This window comes from Danaus plexippus, chromosome 15, assembly GCF_018135715.1.
Source record: "Danaus plexippus chromosome 15, MEX_DaPlex, whole genome shotgun sequence".
NCBI lineage: Eukaryota > Metazoa > Arthropoda > Insecta > Lepidoptera > Nymphalidae > Danaus > Danaus plexippus.
The window spans coordinates 3,947,429-3,966,210 of record NC_083547.1 but is presented as its reverse complement, the minus strand read 5'-3'; the positions used below and the strand labels follow the sequence as shown (position 1 = coordinate 3,966,210).

The following is an 18,782-nucleotide window of genomic DNA, read 5'->3' as shown; positions in this document are numbered from 1 at the left end:
ACAAAAAAGCCATCTATAACTAACTAATACGAATTTGAACCTTTTTGTATACTCTTGATCTGATTCTATCCATTTTAGTCACCTAACACAGCCATCTCAATATTCGCTATTTTGTGTGGTCACGGTCACACCGCAAGACCTCAAGACACAAGATGCATGCATCTAGAGCGGTACGCTATTAAATTAATAAATCGTTGGCGGTAGATGACAAATAACAAGACCAACATTTTCATCTCGTCTGCCCGTCTGCCCGAAACATATGAAGTTTTAGGATAATAAAAAATGCTTAGTATTTACGAAAACCTTAATTTTATTTATATTTACGTTATTGTGTAGCTTTAGTTTAAAGATTAAATTCTTTTAAAAGGTTTATTTTATCTTTCAGATCGTATAGTTTGTATATTTGTATAGTAATTTTATTTTAGAGATGATCCATTTACAAAACTAGGATTAACATTTGAGTGTCTCTGTTATTTTGCAGTTATGTGTGCAGTGCAGAATCTGCACAAGATTGCTAGAAGGGAGGCGACTCCTGTCTGTCATCACTGTCACACGCTGGAGGAATGCTCTTTATGGGCCTGTCATCTCGCGGAGTTGGCGGACACGGTTGGCAAAAACCTCTCGCTTCCGCAAGTGGCAAGTGCCTTGGCTGGGAGCGAGAAATGTTGAGTAGCATGGACTCTTTCTGCGAGCAAGTGATTGTCGGAAAGGAGGCCGCGGGGCGCGACAGACAATCCACTTCGTCCGCTAATCTGCTCCGCAGAGGGAGCCTGGGAGGAAGGAGGCGGCAGTACGCCCGTCGCTTTTGTCTCAACTGTAGGTCTGGTGGTAGTGACCACACTTGCCTTAGAGACCTTTCTATCTCTGAGACTTAGCTGTAAAGGCTCGCTCTTTTCCTGGGACGCCCCATTAGGGAGGTAATTCCGCAGGAGTATCGCAGTGTTTGCAAACATTTTTTTTATACGGAAAATCGTAAAAATACGATCTTTTTTATTGTAAATCACATAACTATTATTTTTGATTGTATACAACTTGGATATATTATGATTTCTGAAACTAATAGGAAGAAACTTAAGTTCCTTACTAAAATAAAATATTGTGCAACTCAATGTAAATATTTAAAATGTCATAGTAAATTATTCCTACATTAACTTTGTTATTAATTGTTTCTCAATGCTTCGGTATATAATTCCATCAGCGGAATATTCTATTGAGAAAACGAGTGCTTCCAAAATTTAAATTATTGTATTTGGCAAAGAAATTTTTTTTTATGATACCGTAACATTTTGTAAAATAAATTTTCAAATTGCTATTCGCTTACCAGTTTAATTGAAATAAATTATAAAATGATTAATTGATGACAAGTTTATAAAGTTAGTACATAATATAATATGGAAATAAAAGCACTCTTCTGATTTTATTTTCTATTTATGCATACTATTCTAATAACTACTTACTATACATAACGTGTGATATATCATTATATAAATGTAATATGAAAAACGACATTATCGCCCAGAAAACATTTCAGGTGCAAATAACAGATCCCAATATTCAACATACACTATAACTACCCAACAATAAAGTAACACATTTAATAAGCAAAACGCAAATTCTCAGAGTATCCCAATTTCTCCAAGGCTGGGTTGCAAGCAAAGTTGATCATGGGAGGTGGACCGCACATAAGGGTCATGACGTCATCAGCAGGAGAGAAGAGATTGTCCTTAATCATATGCTCATTTATAAACCCTGTACTGTACTTCCAATCTGAAACATTTAATTCATAATTAGTAAAAAAAAAAAAAAACCTGGAAACTAAAAATTTTAAATAATTATTTTCAAATAAAATCAATTAATTATACATTTTGAATAATCAAGATAGTCAATAATTTGGTAAATAACCTCTAATTAAAGACTACACTCGGATACTACAGATTTATGTAAAAACATTAAAATTAATTAACTACAGAACATACTCTAGTAAGATTGGTAAAAAATACATATATAACAATTTGTAAACAGATTTTAAATATAAATTAAGTAAATAAATTTTCAGATGCTACCTTTTTCAGCCCTGTCAATTGTGTACCAGAGTTTGAACTGGTCTGGATATTCACTTTGATACTTCTCCAATTCCGGTCTCACTAATATATCTTGTTCAGTTTGGTTAGCATACAGCAGTCTTAGCTGAGTGTTGTCATTTTCATCTTTACATATCTGTCGGATCAGTTGCAGCATTGGAGTAATGCCAGTACCACCTGAAATATATTATAATTTTAACCAATCACTGAAAAGGTGATAATGTACAGATAGAGATACTATTATTATGGAAATATGTATACCTTAATCATGAAACTAAAAATACCAGACTAATATAAGTTATCTATATGAATTTATATTAAGCATAAACAATAAATTTGTTGTAGGTTCTGATCTCTTTAGTGCATTCAAAGTCATTACTAAATTAATTTTTTGTAATTATTACTTGGAACCCACTTATACAGTAAATGAGCTAAATGGCGTCTTTGACTGCAAAAAAAAATAAACAATGTTTACCAGCAATCATATTCAGTTTCTTGACTACAATTTTGACTGGTGGATCTTTTCTTAGTTTCTTTATTAATAATGTTCCGTTGCCAGCATATTGCAATCTTCCAGAGGGTCCCCTCACATCAATTGTGTCACCGATTTTCATATTTTCCAGATATTGTGACATTTTACCACCTTCCGGGAATTTTGGGTGGACATTCTTAAAGTAAACCTGTGGATGAAATAAAACAATATTAAATCTCAAATTGAATTTAGAAGAACACTCTGTATTCATGTACAAATTTACTCAATATGTATATGTGTTAATTTACATTCAATATTTAAAAAACAATATATAAACAATTTCATTTAATATTTGAAACCAGTATTTGAAATTTGTATTATTAGAGCGGTAGTATTAGAAAAGACCTTCTCTAAGTTTAAAACATAAAAAAATGAAAACACATTGTTCATTTTTATCTCTAAAAAAATCTTTTATAAATTTAATTTGTTGCCACATGAAACTATTTCATTTTTAAGGTCAAATTAAAGTGACTATTATCGGTATGTTAAGTCTTAACAAAAAGCATATTATATTAATTCTTTCATACAATTTTGACTATGTGAATTACCTTGACAACAAGATCGACATAGCCTCTTTCATCGTCACTAGACACAGGAGTGTATGACCTAATAATGAGGTCATCATCAATTCGTACTGACAAATGAATGTGTTGTCCAACCGGCAGGCCTGTAAATGTTAAAATTATTACTATACAATATTTAACTAAACATAGTTTTTAAAGTGTAACAATATTGGGTAACTTATTATATACATAAGATAACAATTTATTAGAAAATATATAAATAAGCTAAACAATGTCTCTAGATACATAAAGAATATAATTCTCTTGTCATAGAAAATTGACTGGAAGACCATTTTGTCAATAACATTGCGTTTTGTATCACATAATTGGCGTTTATCGTTCATTTTAGTTTGAAATTTTTCTGTTTTTTTTTAAAAAATAATATCTTTACATACCGTATCAAGCCTATTGGTACTTTAAAACTATTTATTTAGTAAATAGTAGTCCAAAATAATAAAATTGCGGGTTTAATCTAAACATTGCAGTTGGCGATTCTGTTAAACTTCAATATAGAAAATATGTAATTAAATCATTTTCTGTTGAGTTACAAATTTTAAAGTACTGAGTATAAACTTATAAAATAAGTCATGTTGAAACCAATACCAGCAGACTAGTAATGTAATTGCCATATTATGTAGGCAAGATACATAATATAAGCAAATATGATAAATAATATTTCTTATCACGCTTGACATACTGATAATGGTACTCACAAATTATTCTATAAAAATAGAACTCACAACAAATAACACTCACCCAGAACATGCTCAGGGGTTGGAAGTCCAAGTCTAAACCTTCTTGTATCATGACTTATAACCTCTTTTTCAATTAATGGCAATGGGTACTTGGTGTTAGGGTCAACCAATGTTATAAGTTTCTTTTTGCTCTTTGAGTTAGACTTTCTACCCCATACATAGTTTGATACAACTGCTGTGATAACAACAATAGACCCAATTCCAATAACTACTGGAAAAACCTGTATTATAGAAATATTTAAGTACCTTGAAATAAATGTTTAAAAACACAGTTATTTCCTTGTTGGTATCAAGGAATTTCATGAGTAGATACAGGGTTAAATCAAGGTCATTATCTTTTAGAATTTCGAGTTTTCCTCGAGGATAAAACTTATAAAGAAATAAGAAATATATCTCAAATGAACTTATAAATATAATGAATGGTTAATAATAAACGGACATTGGAATAATTTTTGTAAAAAAATAATATCATAGTTAGATCATACCATAGGTTTCCTAAATAGATCATAAAATGCTTCCAGGTTATTCATGTTTTAGTCACTACACTGATAGGTATATAAATGCAAAATATATGTCAAAATTTCATTGAGTTCAAAAATACTAAAATGTCTCAACAATAGAAGTTAATTTGTATTTTTTTTAATACGTACTTAATAATAGTTAACAACAAACAATACGTTGTTAGATTAGCAAACGAGAAACACTGAACTAGTTACTAGGGCAAAATATAAACAGTTATTACGTACATTAACTATAACATTTTACTACACAATAAATTGGAAAATCTGTCTTAATATGTTTCGTTATCAAATCATTGCGTCACACTATGATAATTATTCAATTACAATCTCTATCCATCGAAACACATTACTAACCTACAAGCACAACTTACAATTTTTGGATTAAAGTTTATACCGGAAATCATTTTGATTAATTCACAATGTTTCGATGCTGCAATCTTCCGATTTTTTTAATCCAGAATAGTGAAGAATTACACGTAAGTTGTTTTTCTTGGTTTCCAATGGTATAACAAACTAGCGCGAAATTATAACTTTCAAATTTTTACTTTATAGTCTGTTTGAATATTACACAATACACAATAAATAAATGTATGTTGGCGAGCGATGGAATTTATTTTAGTTTTGGCGACTAGGACAGAACAGCTGAAGATGATTTTACCTCTCAATAATAAAAAAAAACTAACTAACTATTTCTCATAATTGTTAGAAAACTGAAGCAAAGCAATGCTATGGCAAAAAATTATGATAATAGATATAATCATCTTTCTTCACTGTTATTTTTTACGAATATGGTTTTAATAAAAACTTACGTTTAAGACAGTTCTTAATGTAATAATATTATTTAAATACAAATTAATATGGTTGTTGTATTTATAAAGAAAGTGCTTATTATTTTTTAAATATTTGTTTCATTTTGTTATTGTAGGTTATGACTAGTGAGTTGTGCTCATTCAATAGCGGTAGTTTTACTAGCAACTGACAATTGTTATTAATACCTATAAACTCTGAAGTAATGATTTTAATTAACATACATTTGTTTTCTGTCATTCATTATTGATGTTTTCTGTCATGTTGCGAGATATATAATATATTGTTAATAACGGTTAAATACTGTAGGTACCTAAATATTCCTATTGTGTGTGTTGTTAGGTCGTGTCGTGAGGGCAATCGTGTCTGAATTGTCAGTCGTTATTTTATCGTCAGGGTCTTAGAGAACATGTCTGGGAAGACTCTTTTATATCGTAAGTTTGGGGACGGGAAGTAGGCACTTCCAATATTTTAAACACGGCATGTTTAAAATATTTCTTTGATATCGTCTTGAATTGTGTTGCTATCGTAGGGAGTTGAAGATCCTTATGGATATCGAAGTTCTTGATGTACCAAGGTGCGCCTGTTGCAATACACATGAATTTATTCTGCAGCACTTGGAGTTTGTTTATTGTTGAGGGACAGTCTTTGGCAAAACACACGCTTGCGTACGACATGGCAGGACGTGTGTAGGTCTTGTGAAGTGTGGCCATATTTTTAAGGGACATTTTATTTTACTTGTAGGTGCGGGGGTAAAGGTGACTAGAAGTAAGCTGCCCTGTTTCTGATTGTCTGGATACATATCCACATGGCACATGGGCGATATGTGAGATAGTTATCTAGGGTGACCCCTAGATATTTGGCTCGTTTTTGCTAAGGGATGTCGCGGTCGTATAATTTAATTCTTTGTAGTGGGATGCCAATATAGCTGTTTCTGCTAAAGACGACTACAGTCTTATTCTTGGGATTATTCTCTATCCTCCATCGGAAAAACCATTTCCCTAAGGTGTTGGCCGCTTTTTCTAGGCGGGAGATGACGTAATCTAGAGATCTGCATGAAGTACATACTGCGTTGACGTCCGCGAATAGGGCTAGATGAGTTAGTATTTTTGGTACCGTTTTATCGCTTGTGAATAACGAGTATAGAAATTGAGAGAGGACGAAGATCTGAGGGATTCCGACAGTTTTGGAGCGGGGAAAAGGGAGGGTGCCCTCAACTCAATAGCGGAATGAGCGATCCGACAATTAGGCTTGAATAATGTGCACGAGCATGCCTGACACCTTTAATTCGAACAGGTTGTAAATTAAGCCAGTGTGATAGAATTTAATCGAAACATTCAAATCTTGGTTCAAGCTTGGTTCGGATGCCGAACTGTTTGACGGGGATAAGTTTAAGTTCTTCTACTTCCTGCTTTAGTTGCTTGAAGACAATCCTTCCGTAGATCTTTCCGAGAAGGTTAAATTTTGCTAATCGGCATCACTAATTGCAACTGCTCGGTAGATTTTTCGGTTCACTCGTTTTTGAAATAACTATTACTATGTACTCTTCCTATTGGTCATCACCGAGACAGTGTCGCTCTCCATCAATCTCTTCAACGTCTCTAATGACCGGTGCGTGGGACAGAGAAAGGTTTTCACTCCTAGCTGTCATCATAATGACAAGCGAGCGTAACTGTCACTTGCCTTCGGGGATTACGTAGCAATCTACGGTTTTTGTCTGTCAGTGTTGTGTCATTAGCTCTAGTGGCGGCATTTTTCTCTCCTATTAATTCTCTAATCTCTCTGGGAAACCGTGATCAGCATCGTTGAGTAATGTACATATTTGAGGACTAGCAACGTGGCGGTCTTCGCATCTTCTACTGAATCTACGATATCAGAGATTTGGGGTAGGTGTGAAGAGTCTGATTGCAGATGCTGTTTCAGCAGGTTCCAATCGTTAATACTTTTAGTCTGGGCTCCTAAATATCCACTGTAAATGTCTTAGTTGGCAAATTGCCGGCCCTAAGGGTTCCCATCGGAAACCCTCATCTTGACGGCAAATATCTTAACCTCCGCGAGGTCCGAAAAACTCGTGAAGTTACAAATAAGTTGTATGTAGTCTGCTAGGCCAGATAAGTGACCTGACTTTTTAATAACTGAATTCAAATAAATATTATTTGGAGGGTAAGGGGTAAGCTAAAGGCACATGTTTTCCGGGAGCAAATTAGCTAAGGCTAAATTGACTTACCGATCGAGGTGGAATGAAAATTGGTACCCTATCATTAGATTAGCTAACAAATAAAAGCTTCATTGTAGAAACATACGACTTTCGTGGAGGTAAAGAAGAAAGGGTATGTTTTGACAAGAACAAAAAACGATATGTTTTTTTCATCTTTTTGATGATAATTAATAATTATTATTCTCATTATTTATTTATATTTATATTCAATATATAATTATCTAATAAAAAATATTTTTATTTAAATTGTTATTATAGGGAGTCTGTGTTTTTATAAAAACAACAAAATTTCAACATCATTGAATGTACACCTGTCCTTTACATTATACATTAAAAATACTTATGGCAAATGGAATTAATCTGGATAATAGAAACTTATAAATGAATCTGGTAACTTTTCAAAAATACAATATAATTATTTTCTATTATTTACATAGATATAGATTTTTTATCTGTTGAAGGTATTTTTTTTGTTTATTTATTTCAATAGCTGACTTCATAAGCATAAATGTTCTTTAGTTCTGTGGTAAATGTGTGGTATTTGTCAATTTGTAGTTTCCTTTCATATAAACCTTTCAAATATTCACAATTCAAACCTGTTAAGGTGTCGCAATAATTTTGCAACGTGAGACAATAGTTCTCATAGAGAGATACTTAATGCGTATGTTCCATTTAATGTCGTAGTCTATGTCACTGAGAATCATCAAAATATAATCACAATTCAATAAAAAATACACTTATATTTTTGTTATTGCGTTTTTTTATATTAATTATAGGGAGTTTTTTTTACATATTAAATTTATTAGAAATAAAAGGGTAACCGACTTACTACGTTTTTCCGACTAATTTTTTAATGAATTCTTCATTTTTTTAATGGAATGAAAATGAAAATAAAGCTTTCATATTTTTTAATATAAAACTACATATATCACATTGTATTGATCCAAAGGATCCTCGTCAACAAGGACAGTTTTTACATTATTTACATATGACACTTAACAAAATCACAAAGATCCGTTAGTTCTGATAATTTCCTTAATACTTTGCATAACGCCGGTAACAAGTACAAACATGCCAAATATGGCAAGAATACTATCTTTTATTAAAATATAGTTGTATTTGCCAAGCCCTCTGTCCCAACAGAAAATGATTTCCATCAGTGAGGGCGCCACCAGTCCAAGAAAAGAGTAGAAGAAAGCACCCTCTAGTCCTATTACTTGTTCGAGTTTTGGTAAGGAGGCTGCGGCTACGACTGTAAATTAAATTTTTATTTGAATAAGAGTATGTTTTCCGTGAATGAGTGCGAAAAATTTTATAATATTGCTTGTTTATGTTCAAGAACAATCATATGTGTAGTTACCACATATTCGGTTAAATCTTCTTATTGCAATAATAAGGACTGTCAATTGCAAAAAATAGTTTTTTCAAAGTAATTTTTACCATATTGAAATACTTTACCGGTCAGAGCTGCAAAGAAGGCTCTTATAATGGCTTGAGCGTGGTTGTGATACTTCTGAGAGACCTTTTCTTTCGTGTTGCGCCAAACAATCTCCATGGGCACATAAAATTGTAGAACGTAGGTGAAAAATATAGCCAAGACTATAAACACCTTAGCCATCAATGCTGGTCTGAAATCAATTACAAAATTTTGTTTTTGATATTATTTTTGGGAACAAAGCCCATTAACCACTATAAGTTTTTAATGTGTGCACCTATGGGGTTATGTAAATGTATTTTTTTCATATTTATACATATATGTATACTATCAAATAATAAAACTTGCACAATAGTACAAAGCGTGATTTTTATACATTTCTTCTCCACTCACATTTCTTGTGTAGGAAGATTAATCGTAATACTGCCTTCAGCTTTGTCGCCGTATCTTAAATAGCCCAGAATTCCCATTACCATATATAGCAGGACCACTATTGCCATGGTAATGTTTAGGACTCCGGGACAACCAAGAAAGTGCTGAGGTTTAGCCATGGTGTTTTCAACTGGCAACACTACACCGATACCTTCCATAGCAAATATAACTGTACTGGAACAAAAGGCACATACTGTCAATGGTTCTGTTACATGTATCTGTAGAAACAAATGTAATTCTTTATATGATTGATTATTTGAACGACAAAAGTTTTGGCATTATTTAGGCTTTCTTGAGTCAAATATTCTATTTGAACATTGTAGACATCAAGGTCTCAGTGAAGAGATCAATACATTTGATAAATATCTTAAAAATTAAACGCACTTACCCGATAAAAAGCGGCAATTTACCAATTTCTACAGACATTGGTTGTGAATCGAAACTTGGGAATTCAGAACAAATGTAATAGAGACAGATTAAAAAAGTTAACACTAAAAGTACATTAGCAAATCCAGAAAAAGGTGCTATGTATTTTAAGTTTTTTATCTGTGTGAATATTAGAATTGGAACAAGAAACATTAGGCAGTACATTGTCGTAGTAATACCACTGTCAGGATGGAAATGGTCCACTATCTGAAAAGATATATCAGTATCAAAAAGAAGAAACATAAAAAAATATTATTTAGATAAATATAAAAATAATAATTAACTCGGTCATTGTACTTTTATTTGTAAGTGTAAATTTAATTCTTGCTTGTTGAATTATTTTTTATGAAACATTGCTTATAAAGTATGGATGTTAAAATATTTTTATTTTAACATAAAGATTTTTGATCTGGGATATTGCAAATAAGTTAGGAAACAATTTAATACCTTCATATATAATATAACATTAATTCAATTTATTACCTGTTTAACGGATTCCACTATTAGTATGACATAAACCGCGCAGGCGCCAAGAATTGTGAAGGCCATCGCCCAATCTATAAATATTCTGAAACGTATTATAATTGCTATTAAATTAGGGACTTAACAATATAAAACGAATTTATGTTGTATATAGTGTATCACTGACGTTTTTATTTATATATACTCAAATATTAACCCATTATTTATAAAAGTACTTAATGACGGAAGGGTTAAAAAAAAATAATTTTTTTTTATGAATACCATTTAATTTAGATGTGTTCTGTATTGTTAGTGTTGAGTAGGAGGAAAGTATAATGTGGGTACTCTGCAATTATGGACGGAACTTGAATACGTGCCATATTTTAGTTATTTTTAATGTCGTTAATCTATTTAATCATCTACCCGCAATTTTATTTTGTTATTATCTCAGTAAATTCTTAAGAATTAGGCTTCATTATTTCCAGGTTAAATAAATTGTTTATAAATATTGAGGTTTTTACTAAATATTTATTAAGTTATTTAAAATTTTATTGTGTAGAAAATATTCGTTACACAAAATGTTACTACAGATCTCTGAATACTGAATACATCATTGGATGGGTTCAATGTGTCAATTAACTTTTAACAATATTCTTACATTGATTAATTCTGATAAAGAAATGGCGCATTGGTTTCCATAATTGTTTAATAGAGGAGATATACGCGTAATATAACACAACGTGCCACAGTAGCATAAAATACGACGCATTAATTTCACCTCATAGCTCTTGATAGTTTTCGAAGAGGCTGGGGTCCTGTAGCAAATACAGCTTCCACTGTTTCAGCGTATCCAAGCGATGGAACTTTCGTCACTTTTGATACATCTTGTGATGTTTTCACCTTTAAAAATAATATTGCCATACATTAGGACTAGTGTTAACGTTAAGAAAGTAAATTTCTAAAAGTTTAAGACGTTGAAATAACGATTACTGTGAAGAGTGGAATCAAACATATATTTACCAATAAATAAACACAGTGAGTGCAAATATATCCCAGTATTACTGTGCCAAATATACCGACGACAGTGCCTGCGTTCTTGAATGCTGCCGGCATCGCTAGGATACCTGAACCCAGCGATGATTTTAGAAGATTTGCAAACGAACGGACGTCACTGAAAATTTTATAAAATTAACAAATTAATAATAAAAAAGAACGATTACTGTATAATATATGTATATTGTATAAAAATATAAGGTGAATGACAAAATATACATATATCTTTATCAAGCATCTACTACGTCCACAAAGAATTTAAAAGTTCATTGATTTGTCATTGACATATATTTAATTCTTTGACACTGCCGCGTTCTTTATCATCACGAGTTAAGAGTCCTTATAGTATAACCATGAAAATGTTGAAATGATAGACAGTACTAGCAAGAAATTAAAAGGAATAGTTCATGTATAATAAATAACATGAATTTCAGGCATTCCACTGATGAATATTAAATTTTTAGCGTATTTGTATGTCCTTGTTTATTTTTACACTCACGAGTTCGGATGCTCCAGCTTTCTGTTCTGGAAGGGATCGTACGCGTCCTCTATCTCAGTTTCTTTGCACTTTGTGTTCATCGTGTTGATGGATATTGTGGACGGGAAGACGGCATTTTCAGTGATCACAGCCCTTTAATAAAGTAATTAGGAGTCAGAATAACATTTAATTTACAAGATTTTACATAAATTTGACGCCAACAACCTCATAATTTACTAATTTTTACGGCAAATGTTCACGAACTGACTGTTCATTGAAATGTTTCTTTCAATGTTGTCGGTAAGTAATTTTATTATTTTAAGTAAAAATGAATCCTAAAAACTAATTTTGTATTAAAATCTAGTAGCATTCATTCTTCAAAGCAAGAAAAGCGTACAAGTCAAACATAACAATAGATACGTTCTAATATTTTTGATGTTTATTAATACTCTGTATATTTAATAGTTTCTGTACCAATATTTTCGTTCTACAAAGAATTATTAATTCTTAATCTATACATATAATAAGACAGTAAAAATCGAATGTCTGTACATCAAATATTTTTCAAAAAACTGATTGGAGGCCATTAAAGAAGAGTCATAGAAATAAAAAAAAAATTGTTATTTTTGTCTGTCTGTCTGGTACGTTATAACTTCAAAACTACTCAACGGATTTGAACGCGGTTTTCACAGTTGGATTACATATAATTAGGAGCATTGTCAAAACTTTGTTTCGTCAAAATTGGTTAAGGGAAAAAGAAGTTATGGTCAATTGAAAATTTACTTCAAGCACTGCTTCAAAACTTTTAAACACTGCAACTTAATATTGATTAGATATAGATTATATATTAGTTACTAAAAACTATGTTCTAATATATGTTAATCTTAATATTAAAACTTATAAGAGGTAACAAAAATAACAAATACCGCAGTGCGCGCGGGCGCGGTTGTAGTGTCGAATACTGTGCTCGATAGATGGCGTTGAAAAATATGTCATCAACCTAGATCGCGGTGTTAAGATTCTCCGTTGTGTAATCACTACCATGCGGTTCGAAAATACACTGTCGTTTGTTGGTTGTGGTTGTCTATAATTTGTTATCATCTCTTTTCTGTATGTTATTATTTTAAGTTGGATATATATATGGTTATGCAAGGCGACCAACACGCGGACGGAGCCGCGGGCAACAGCTAGTTTATTTGTCAAGTTAAGCTAGTTTTTATTTATCAAGATAAATTATACAATTCTTAATCAAGTTTAATAAAAAATCTGTCAAAAGCGTTATTGCATTCATGTCATAAAAGTTTTTCAAAGAAATATATGTTAGGAATGCGGAAGAGTTTGGTTCTTTACAGTGCTTACTTAAGCTTTTTGTATACGTCTAGCGTGACCTTACATCTTCGTAATGATGTCACTTAAGGAAGGCTGATCCAAGCAAATAACACGTGTTTAAATGTTTAATGATTGATCAATTACCGTTTTACAATTTCTATGTTTGGATTTTCCGTGATAAAGATTGTGAGATACTTCCCCTATTTTGTAGGACATCTACATAAAAGTATGTGTTAATATTATTTATAATAAGAACCTATAATTTATACAAAGATAAATATAAGTCCCGAATTGTTTATTCGGAGAATTTAAAATTTATTTGAATTCTCCATAAAATTAAAAAAAAAACTTAAATTAAAACTTCGCAGGTTAGGCAGGTTATTAAATGACGTAAGGGAAACGCGTCGTATACAAACTTTTGGCAAGCAAACATGCACATTATTTCAAATAGTTACTGTTCTATCTTGCTTTGAAAGTAAATTATTAAATTGAAAAATAAATTTAATTAACAACTTTCTCGATTTATGTAATTTAATATCACGTAAACGTTATCACAGAAACATAAAACTTATTCATCAACATTTTACCTTTACACACACACACACACACACACACATATATATATATATATATTTATATATGCTAAAATATACATATGTACATATATTAGGTAACTAAAATTTAAAAGATTTATTAAAGTGTCTTAAGTAAGATTTAAATCAGATCATCAAATCTGGTATGTAGGTGATACAGACGTAAATTACTTTATCTTTTACCTATTTGTTTTTGCTAAGTCATAACATAATCATTTAGTTTATCTTGAATTACACAGTTTTACTGCGTGCCGCATTGAAACGAGAAGGTTAATAAAGTTTGCGGAATTTAATATAAAACACTTAAATATCAAGACGACTTAAAAGTTAGATCATAGTGTCATTTTATTAACAAGGGGTGACAAATTTTATTATAGAGGTGATAAATTTTATATACTTTATGAATCACTTATTATTATATAATTGACAGACCAATATTTGAACGAAACGAATTTGAAAATCGAAACCAAAAAACAAATTTTAAATAATATACTTCTTCTTAAAATATAATTAACTTTTTTTTTGTATTTGTGATTGTGAATTTTTTTTATTTAAATTCAGAATATTTTGTTTGATTTCATCTACATTTCATTGAAATGAGAATGATTATAAAGCACTTATCATAACGAATTATCTTTTAAGTGTATGATGGAGCGAAGTAAAGTCTTGTTAGTTGATGCTTAAGAGATTAAACATTTTATTGTCTGTATAATTGTAAGTAATAACCATGTGCAGTGCGGTGATTGTAAAATATATTACATGTTATTTCATTTTTAAACATTTTTTTTTTCATAATCATTGTAGTATAAATGAACAAAAGTTCTCCTTAATAGTCTGTGAAACAGATAGTTTAGTCACGCTATATTTCGTTTTTTAATTTTATTTTACAAATCATCATTTTCGTTATATGTATGTTTGATAAAACTCAGACTAATGAATTTAAAATTAAAAACAGCCATTTCAGAAAACTATATATGTTACAACTTACAGTGCTCTTAAGTGCTTGTCTTTACAAAATTACCTTTATGTTATATCCTAAATAAATCCATTATCAGGAACAACCATTATCAAAAATATCAGAATTATCGTCCTTAGATGTGGACACTACAACGTTTTACATCAAACTTACGTTTCTCTACGAATGGCTGTCACATACATATAATGTTAATAATAATTTGGCACAAGATCATGAAGAAAACACGCTTCAAATTTAATTTTATAACTTCCATTTACATTGTAATGTATTAATTATTGTAGCGTAGGTTGTACAAGTCGTGATTACACTCAATTAATTTGAATTATTTACTTGTAATACGTTACTTAAAAATGTAAACGCTTCTTTTGTCAGGTCGTCTAGTAAGGCTAGTAAGCCTTAAGAAATAATCATATTGATATTTTCACTACGTATAAAATCTAAAATATAAAGTAAAAATATTTGAATTGAATTTATAAAAAGATTTTGGAAGAGAGTCTAAGGTAAAATTTGTGAACCATTAAAATTGCTGTTCTCTTTTTTTATTACATTTGATTATTACAGTTTTTAAGTCTTCAACTAATTGTACTAATTAATTAATATAAAAATTAAAAATAAAATACATTCAATTTATTTCTAGTGTTGTAGTTAAATTGCTCGGAAAATTTTCTTAAATCACATATATTAGTGCATCTCTGTTTCTTTTTTTTTAAATATATAAGAGATAATGTTATTGGTTGATTTTTACTTACTCTTGTACATAGTTTATTCACCCTTACATCTTTTTAATGCATTACATTACATACATGAAAGGTTTCAGTAAAGTATTCTCAGTGTTGGAAAGTTGTGGTCGAATTTTAAATTTACAATATTAATAAAATTATTACAATTATACGTCGCACTTGTATTAATGTTATATCATCGGAATACATTTTTTGACAATATTTTCTTTACTTTGGTTGGTACACAAAATATTTTTCGTCTCCGATGTCTCAATATTGACATAATTTTATGTGAAAAATGAATACTTCATGCCAAAAACTATCTCTGACAGCTATAGTTTATAATTCTGAGTTAGTATTGTAAGATTGTGATTAACAATCGTAACTATTTAAAATAGAAGCCCTAATCAATACGAATTCTCTGTTTTCTTTTTGAAACTTTTGTACTGGATTTAAATTCATCCTTGCCATAACTAATGATTATTTATGACCATTGGGTCATTGAAATCATCGTAATTGGGTCATTGGATTCATCATTACTTGAATATAAAAATTTTCCCTAAGTCTATCTTTTTTATGCTTTAATATATACTTTTCATTATATTGCGTTAATTTAATTTTTTTTTAAAGTATAATAAAGAGTCTTACTTGGAAAGAAAATGTTTGCACAATATCATGACATGGTTAATGTTTCTTGGGAATATTTTCGTTTTAATATAAAAATATTGCCACCACTGTTTGTCAATGTGTATGTTTCTTCAGAGGCAATTTGGACGAAACTTTGTTTTGATACTATAACATTGACTAAATAGTGACGGAGTGGATATGTTGTAATAAATAGTAAAGCTTATCTTTGATATGTGTGTTATCTTTAAAAGCAACAAAACAATTTAAATCTATTAAAGGTATAGTAGAGTATAGTCTCAGCTATAACATCCGAGTCGAAAGCTGTGAGAAGCCTCAGTTTGGTGTCATCAACGACAATCGTAACAAAGCAAAAGTTTCGAAGAAAGCACACTCACGATCTATTTTCATTTAACTGCTGGCAGCGAAAGTAGAAAAGATTATTCACATTTTATTTCGATACACATTTTTAGTCTTCTCAATTATTATAGAATATAAATAGTTCTTGCCATACAATTTATTACGTGTCAGTCTTTATTATATACTTAACACTGCATTCTACGTCTTTACGAAATAGATTTTATAGCCTTGGACGCCAGCCACGGCGCTTTTCTTACTCCTGTATCCAATTAGGAACGTAAAACTTCAACAACTTTAGCTTTGTGAGCATTTTGTACTAACATCTTGATAATAAACGATAGTTGTAAGCTATAAAAATTGGTTTTAAGTATCATTCATCGTATTTTATATCGTACCCAGATAATATTCATTCAAATATATTTTAATATTTGTAGTTCCATCAGGGCTCTGTTTTAAAAAAATATACCTTCTTTAAATTAAAAAGTTTTTTACGCAAGCAGCATGTAGTAGTAGTAGGCAATAAAAGTTTGTCAGTATGATAAAAAGAACTCGTTGCCGTGCTTAACAAACTCAATGTCCGGGCATTCAAATTCCGGACGAATTAAACAGGTAATATCAACTAAAAAGCAAATCCGACAAGAAGTTACATTGTTTTTAAAACTTCATATTATTAATCAAGTCAATAATTTGCTTATTCTACAAAAATATGTACAATTTTTATTGTTACGTGACTTTAATACTTTTTATGTTTATAGAATTCATCACGTATTGATCGAGTTTCATTATATTAGTAATTGTGTTAAGTGTTTTAAAATGTTCATATTTAAACGTTAATCTAAAATCTCATTGTTAAATCAGAGCAATTGAAATATTTAAAACCATTTTCCTATGTAACGTCATAATCAACATGAATGTATTAGCTTAAAACTGATAAGGCCAGATTACTTTTTTCGTATAATATTTACTTAGGAATAAGATATAACTTGACACATATTTTCAATGCCTATACTTTCATATTTTCTTCGGAAAATAATATCCATGTACCTTTATTTGGTATACATTAACGTTTTTTATTAATAATACAAATGGCAACATTTAAAACCGAAAGCATGAGAATTGATTAACATATATATATGCAAATGTTATCGATTGATTTAAATATTAAAAAAAAAGGAAATTTGAAAGATCTTAATTTAAGAGCAAAATATCAATACTTACGTGGAGCTGAACTCCTTCATCTTGTAACTATTAGCCATGATCACAAAATAACTTCACAAATCACAATTTTTCATACATTTGTTTACGTTCACAGATCCGAGTGTGTATATGTGTGAGACGTGCGCCGGCGCAGTGATTGTGAGCGGCAAAGCGTCTAGCTGGGCCTGTGGAATATTTATAAATATATCTATTAAAGGTTTTGCCAATTCGTGTCGGATGCATTGAGCCGGATACGTTTTACGAATACAACCTTATCAAACAGCGATTATAAAAAATATAACCTCTGATATTTGGGCCAATTAAAAACAATAGTTTTTTTTACTGATTTTAATTGTGTGGCTTAAAGTAGGTGTAGAGAAGGACATTTAATAAATATTATACCTTTTCTAATTTAAAAGTGAATATATATTTGAATAGTAATGTATATAAATATATGTTAAGTGAAATAAAATATCTTTAATCGCTGTTTAAAATTGTTGCTTATGACCCCTCAACAATGTTGTAGGAATATATTTATTATTCATAAGCAAGTTAACAAATTGAAGGAAGTGCAATTATAGACGACATTCTATCAAGTGTATCTCAAAGTTGGCCTAAAGTCATCAAATTATCATCTTATCATTGGCACTAGACATTAGGAGCTTCGGATTAAAATAGAATCTTTGCACGCGAATGACGATCGTTGTACTGTTACAACAGAGACCGTGTCAAGGACTCGAAGGGATGACACTAAGATACAACGTGCCCGGGAGAATAGAAAATATTAGGCAGACATTTCAGTTTAGTTGACTCTATTATGAAATCTTAATTAAACTTCAAATATAGTGCAAGTAAGGGACGGTCACAAATATTTGTTATGTACCTGTCACTATCGTCTATAGGTTATTTGGCCGATGAACCTAGTTTTGGTGTTATATGGAATAATAAGCATGTCATGCTTTTTTATATTGAAGATGTTGTCTATTGTGCCAATAGATAATAATCAAAAAGAAAGAGAAAGAGAATTAACATTTAAAGACACCATCCTTACATATTTTTGCATATATACTATTTGTAGGTTAATGGATTTATGTCAAATGTTTTTATGGCCGATAAATTATTATTCTCACATAAATTAATAATAAATTTTATATAAAAAAATGTTGTTTGGTTTTCACTTACCTATATAATTTTGGGGCATTTTCATTATATCACCGTTTT

At 30.5% G+C, this 18,782-nt stretch overlaps 2 protein-coding genes across 4 annotated transcripts; both read right to left on the bottom strand.

Annotated features, from left to right (window-relative positions):
* Positions 1–1,409: 1,409 nt before the first annotated feature.
* On the bottom strand, positions 1,410–5,048 carry LOC116766439 (NADH-cytochrome b5 reductase 2). 2 transcript variants are annotated; one of them, XM_032656279.2, is made up of 6 exons: positions 4,824–5,048; positions 3,933–4,152; positions 3,162–3,280; positions 2,557–2,761; positions 2,064–2,258; positions 1,410–1,767 (listed from the first exon to the last, which is right to left on the bottom strand). In XM_032656279.2, the coding sequence occupies exons 1-6, from the start codon at positions 4,854–4,856 to the stop codon at positions 1,595–1,597; spliced, it is 945 nt and encodes a 314-aa protein (XP_032512170.2). In that variant the 5' UTR covers positions 4,857–5,048; the 3' UTR covers positions 1,410–1,594. The 2 variants fall into 2 exon arrangements, with proteins under 2 accessions (XP_032512170.2, XP_032512169.2); XM_032656278.2 differs by lacking the exon at positions 4,824–5,048 and adding an exon at positions 4,417–4,791.
* A 3,320-nt stretch (positions 5,049–8,368) lies between these two features.
* LOC116766340 (proton-coupled amino acid transporter-like protein pathetic) lies at positions 8,369–17,744 on the bottom strand. Of its 2 annotated transcripts, none has more exons than XM_032656172.2 (9): positions 17,583–17,744; positions 11,785–11,916; positions 11,253–11,403; positions 11,011–11,132; positions 10,254–10,338; positions 9,733–9,977; positions 9,306–9,518; positions 8,936–9,105; positions 8,369–8,729 (listed from the first exon to the last, which is right to left on the bottom strand). In XM_032656172.2, exons 1-9 carry the CDS (start codon positions 17,618–17,620, stop codon positions 8,482–8,484), a joined length of 1,404 nt encoding a protein of 467 aa, XP_032512063.1. In that variant the 5' UTR covers positions 17,621–17,744; the 3' UTR covers positions 8,369–8,481. The 2 variants fall into 2 exon arrangements, with proteins under 2 accessions (XP_032512063.1, XP_032512064.1); XM_032656173.2 differs by lacking the exon at positions 17,583–17,744 and adding an exon at positions 14,707–14,842.
* Between the last annotated feature and the right edge of the window lie 1,038 nt (positions 17,745–18,782).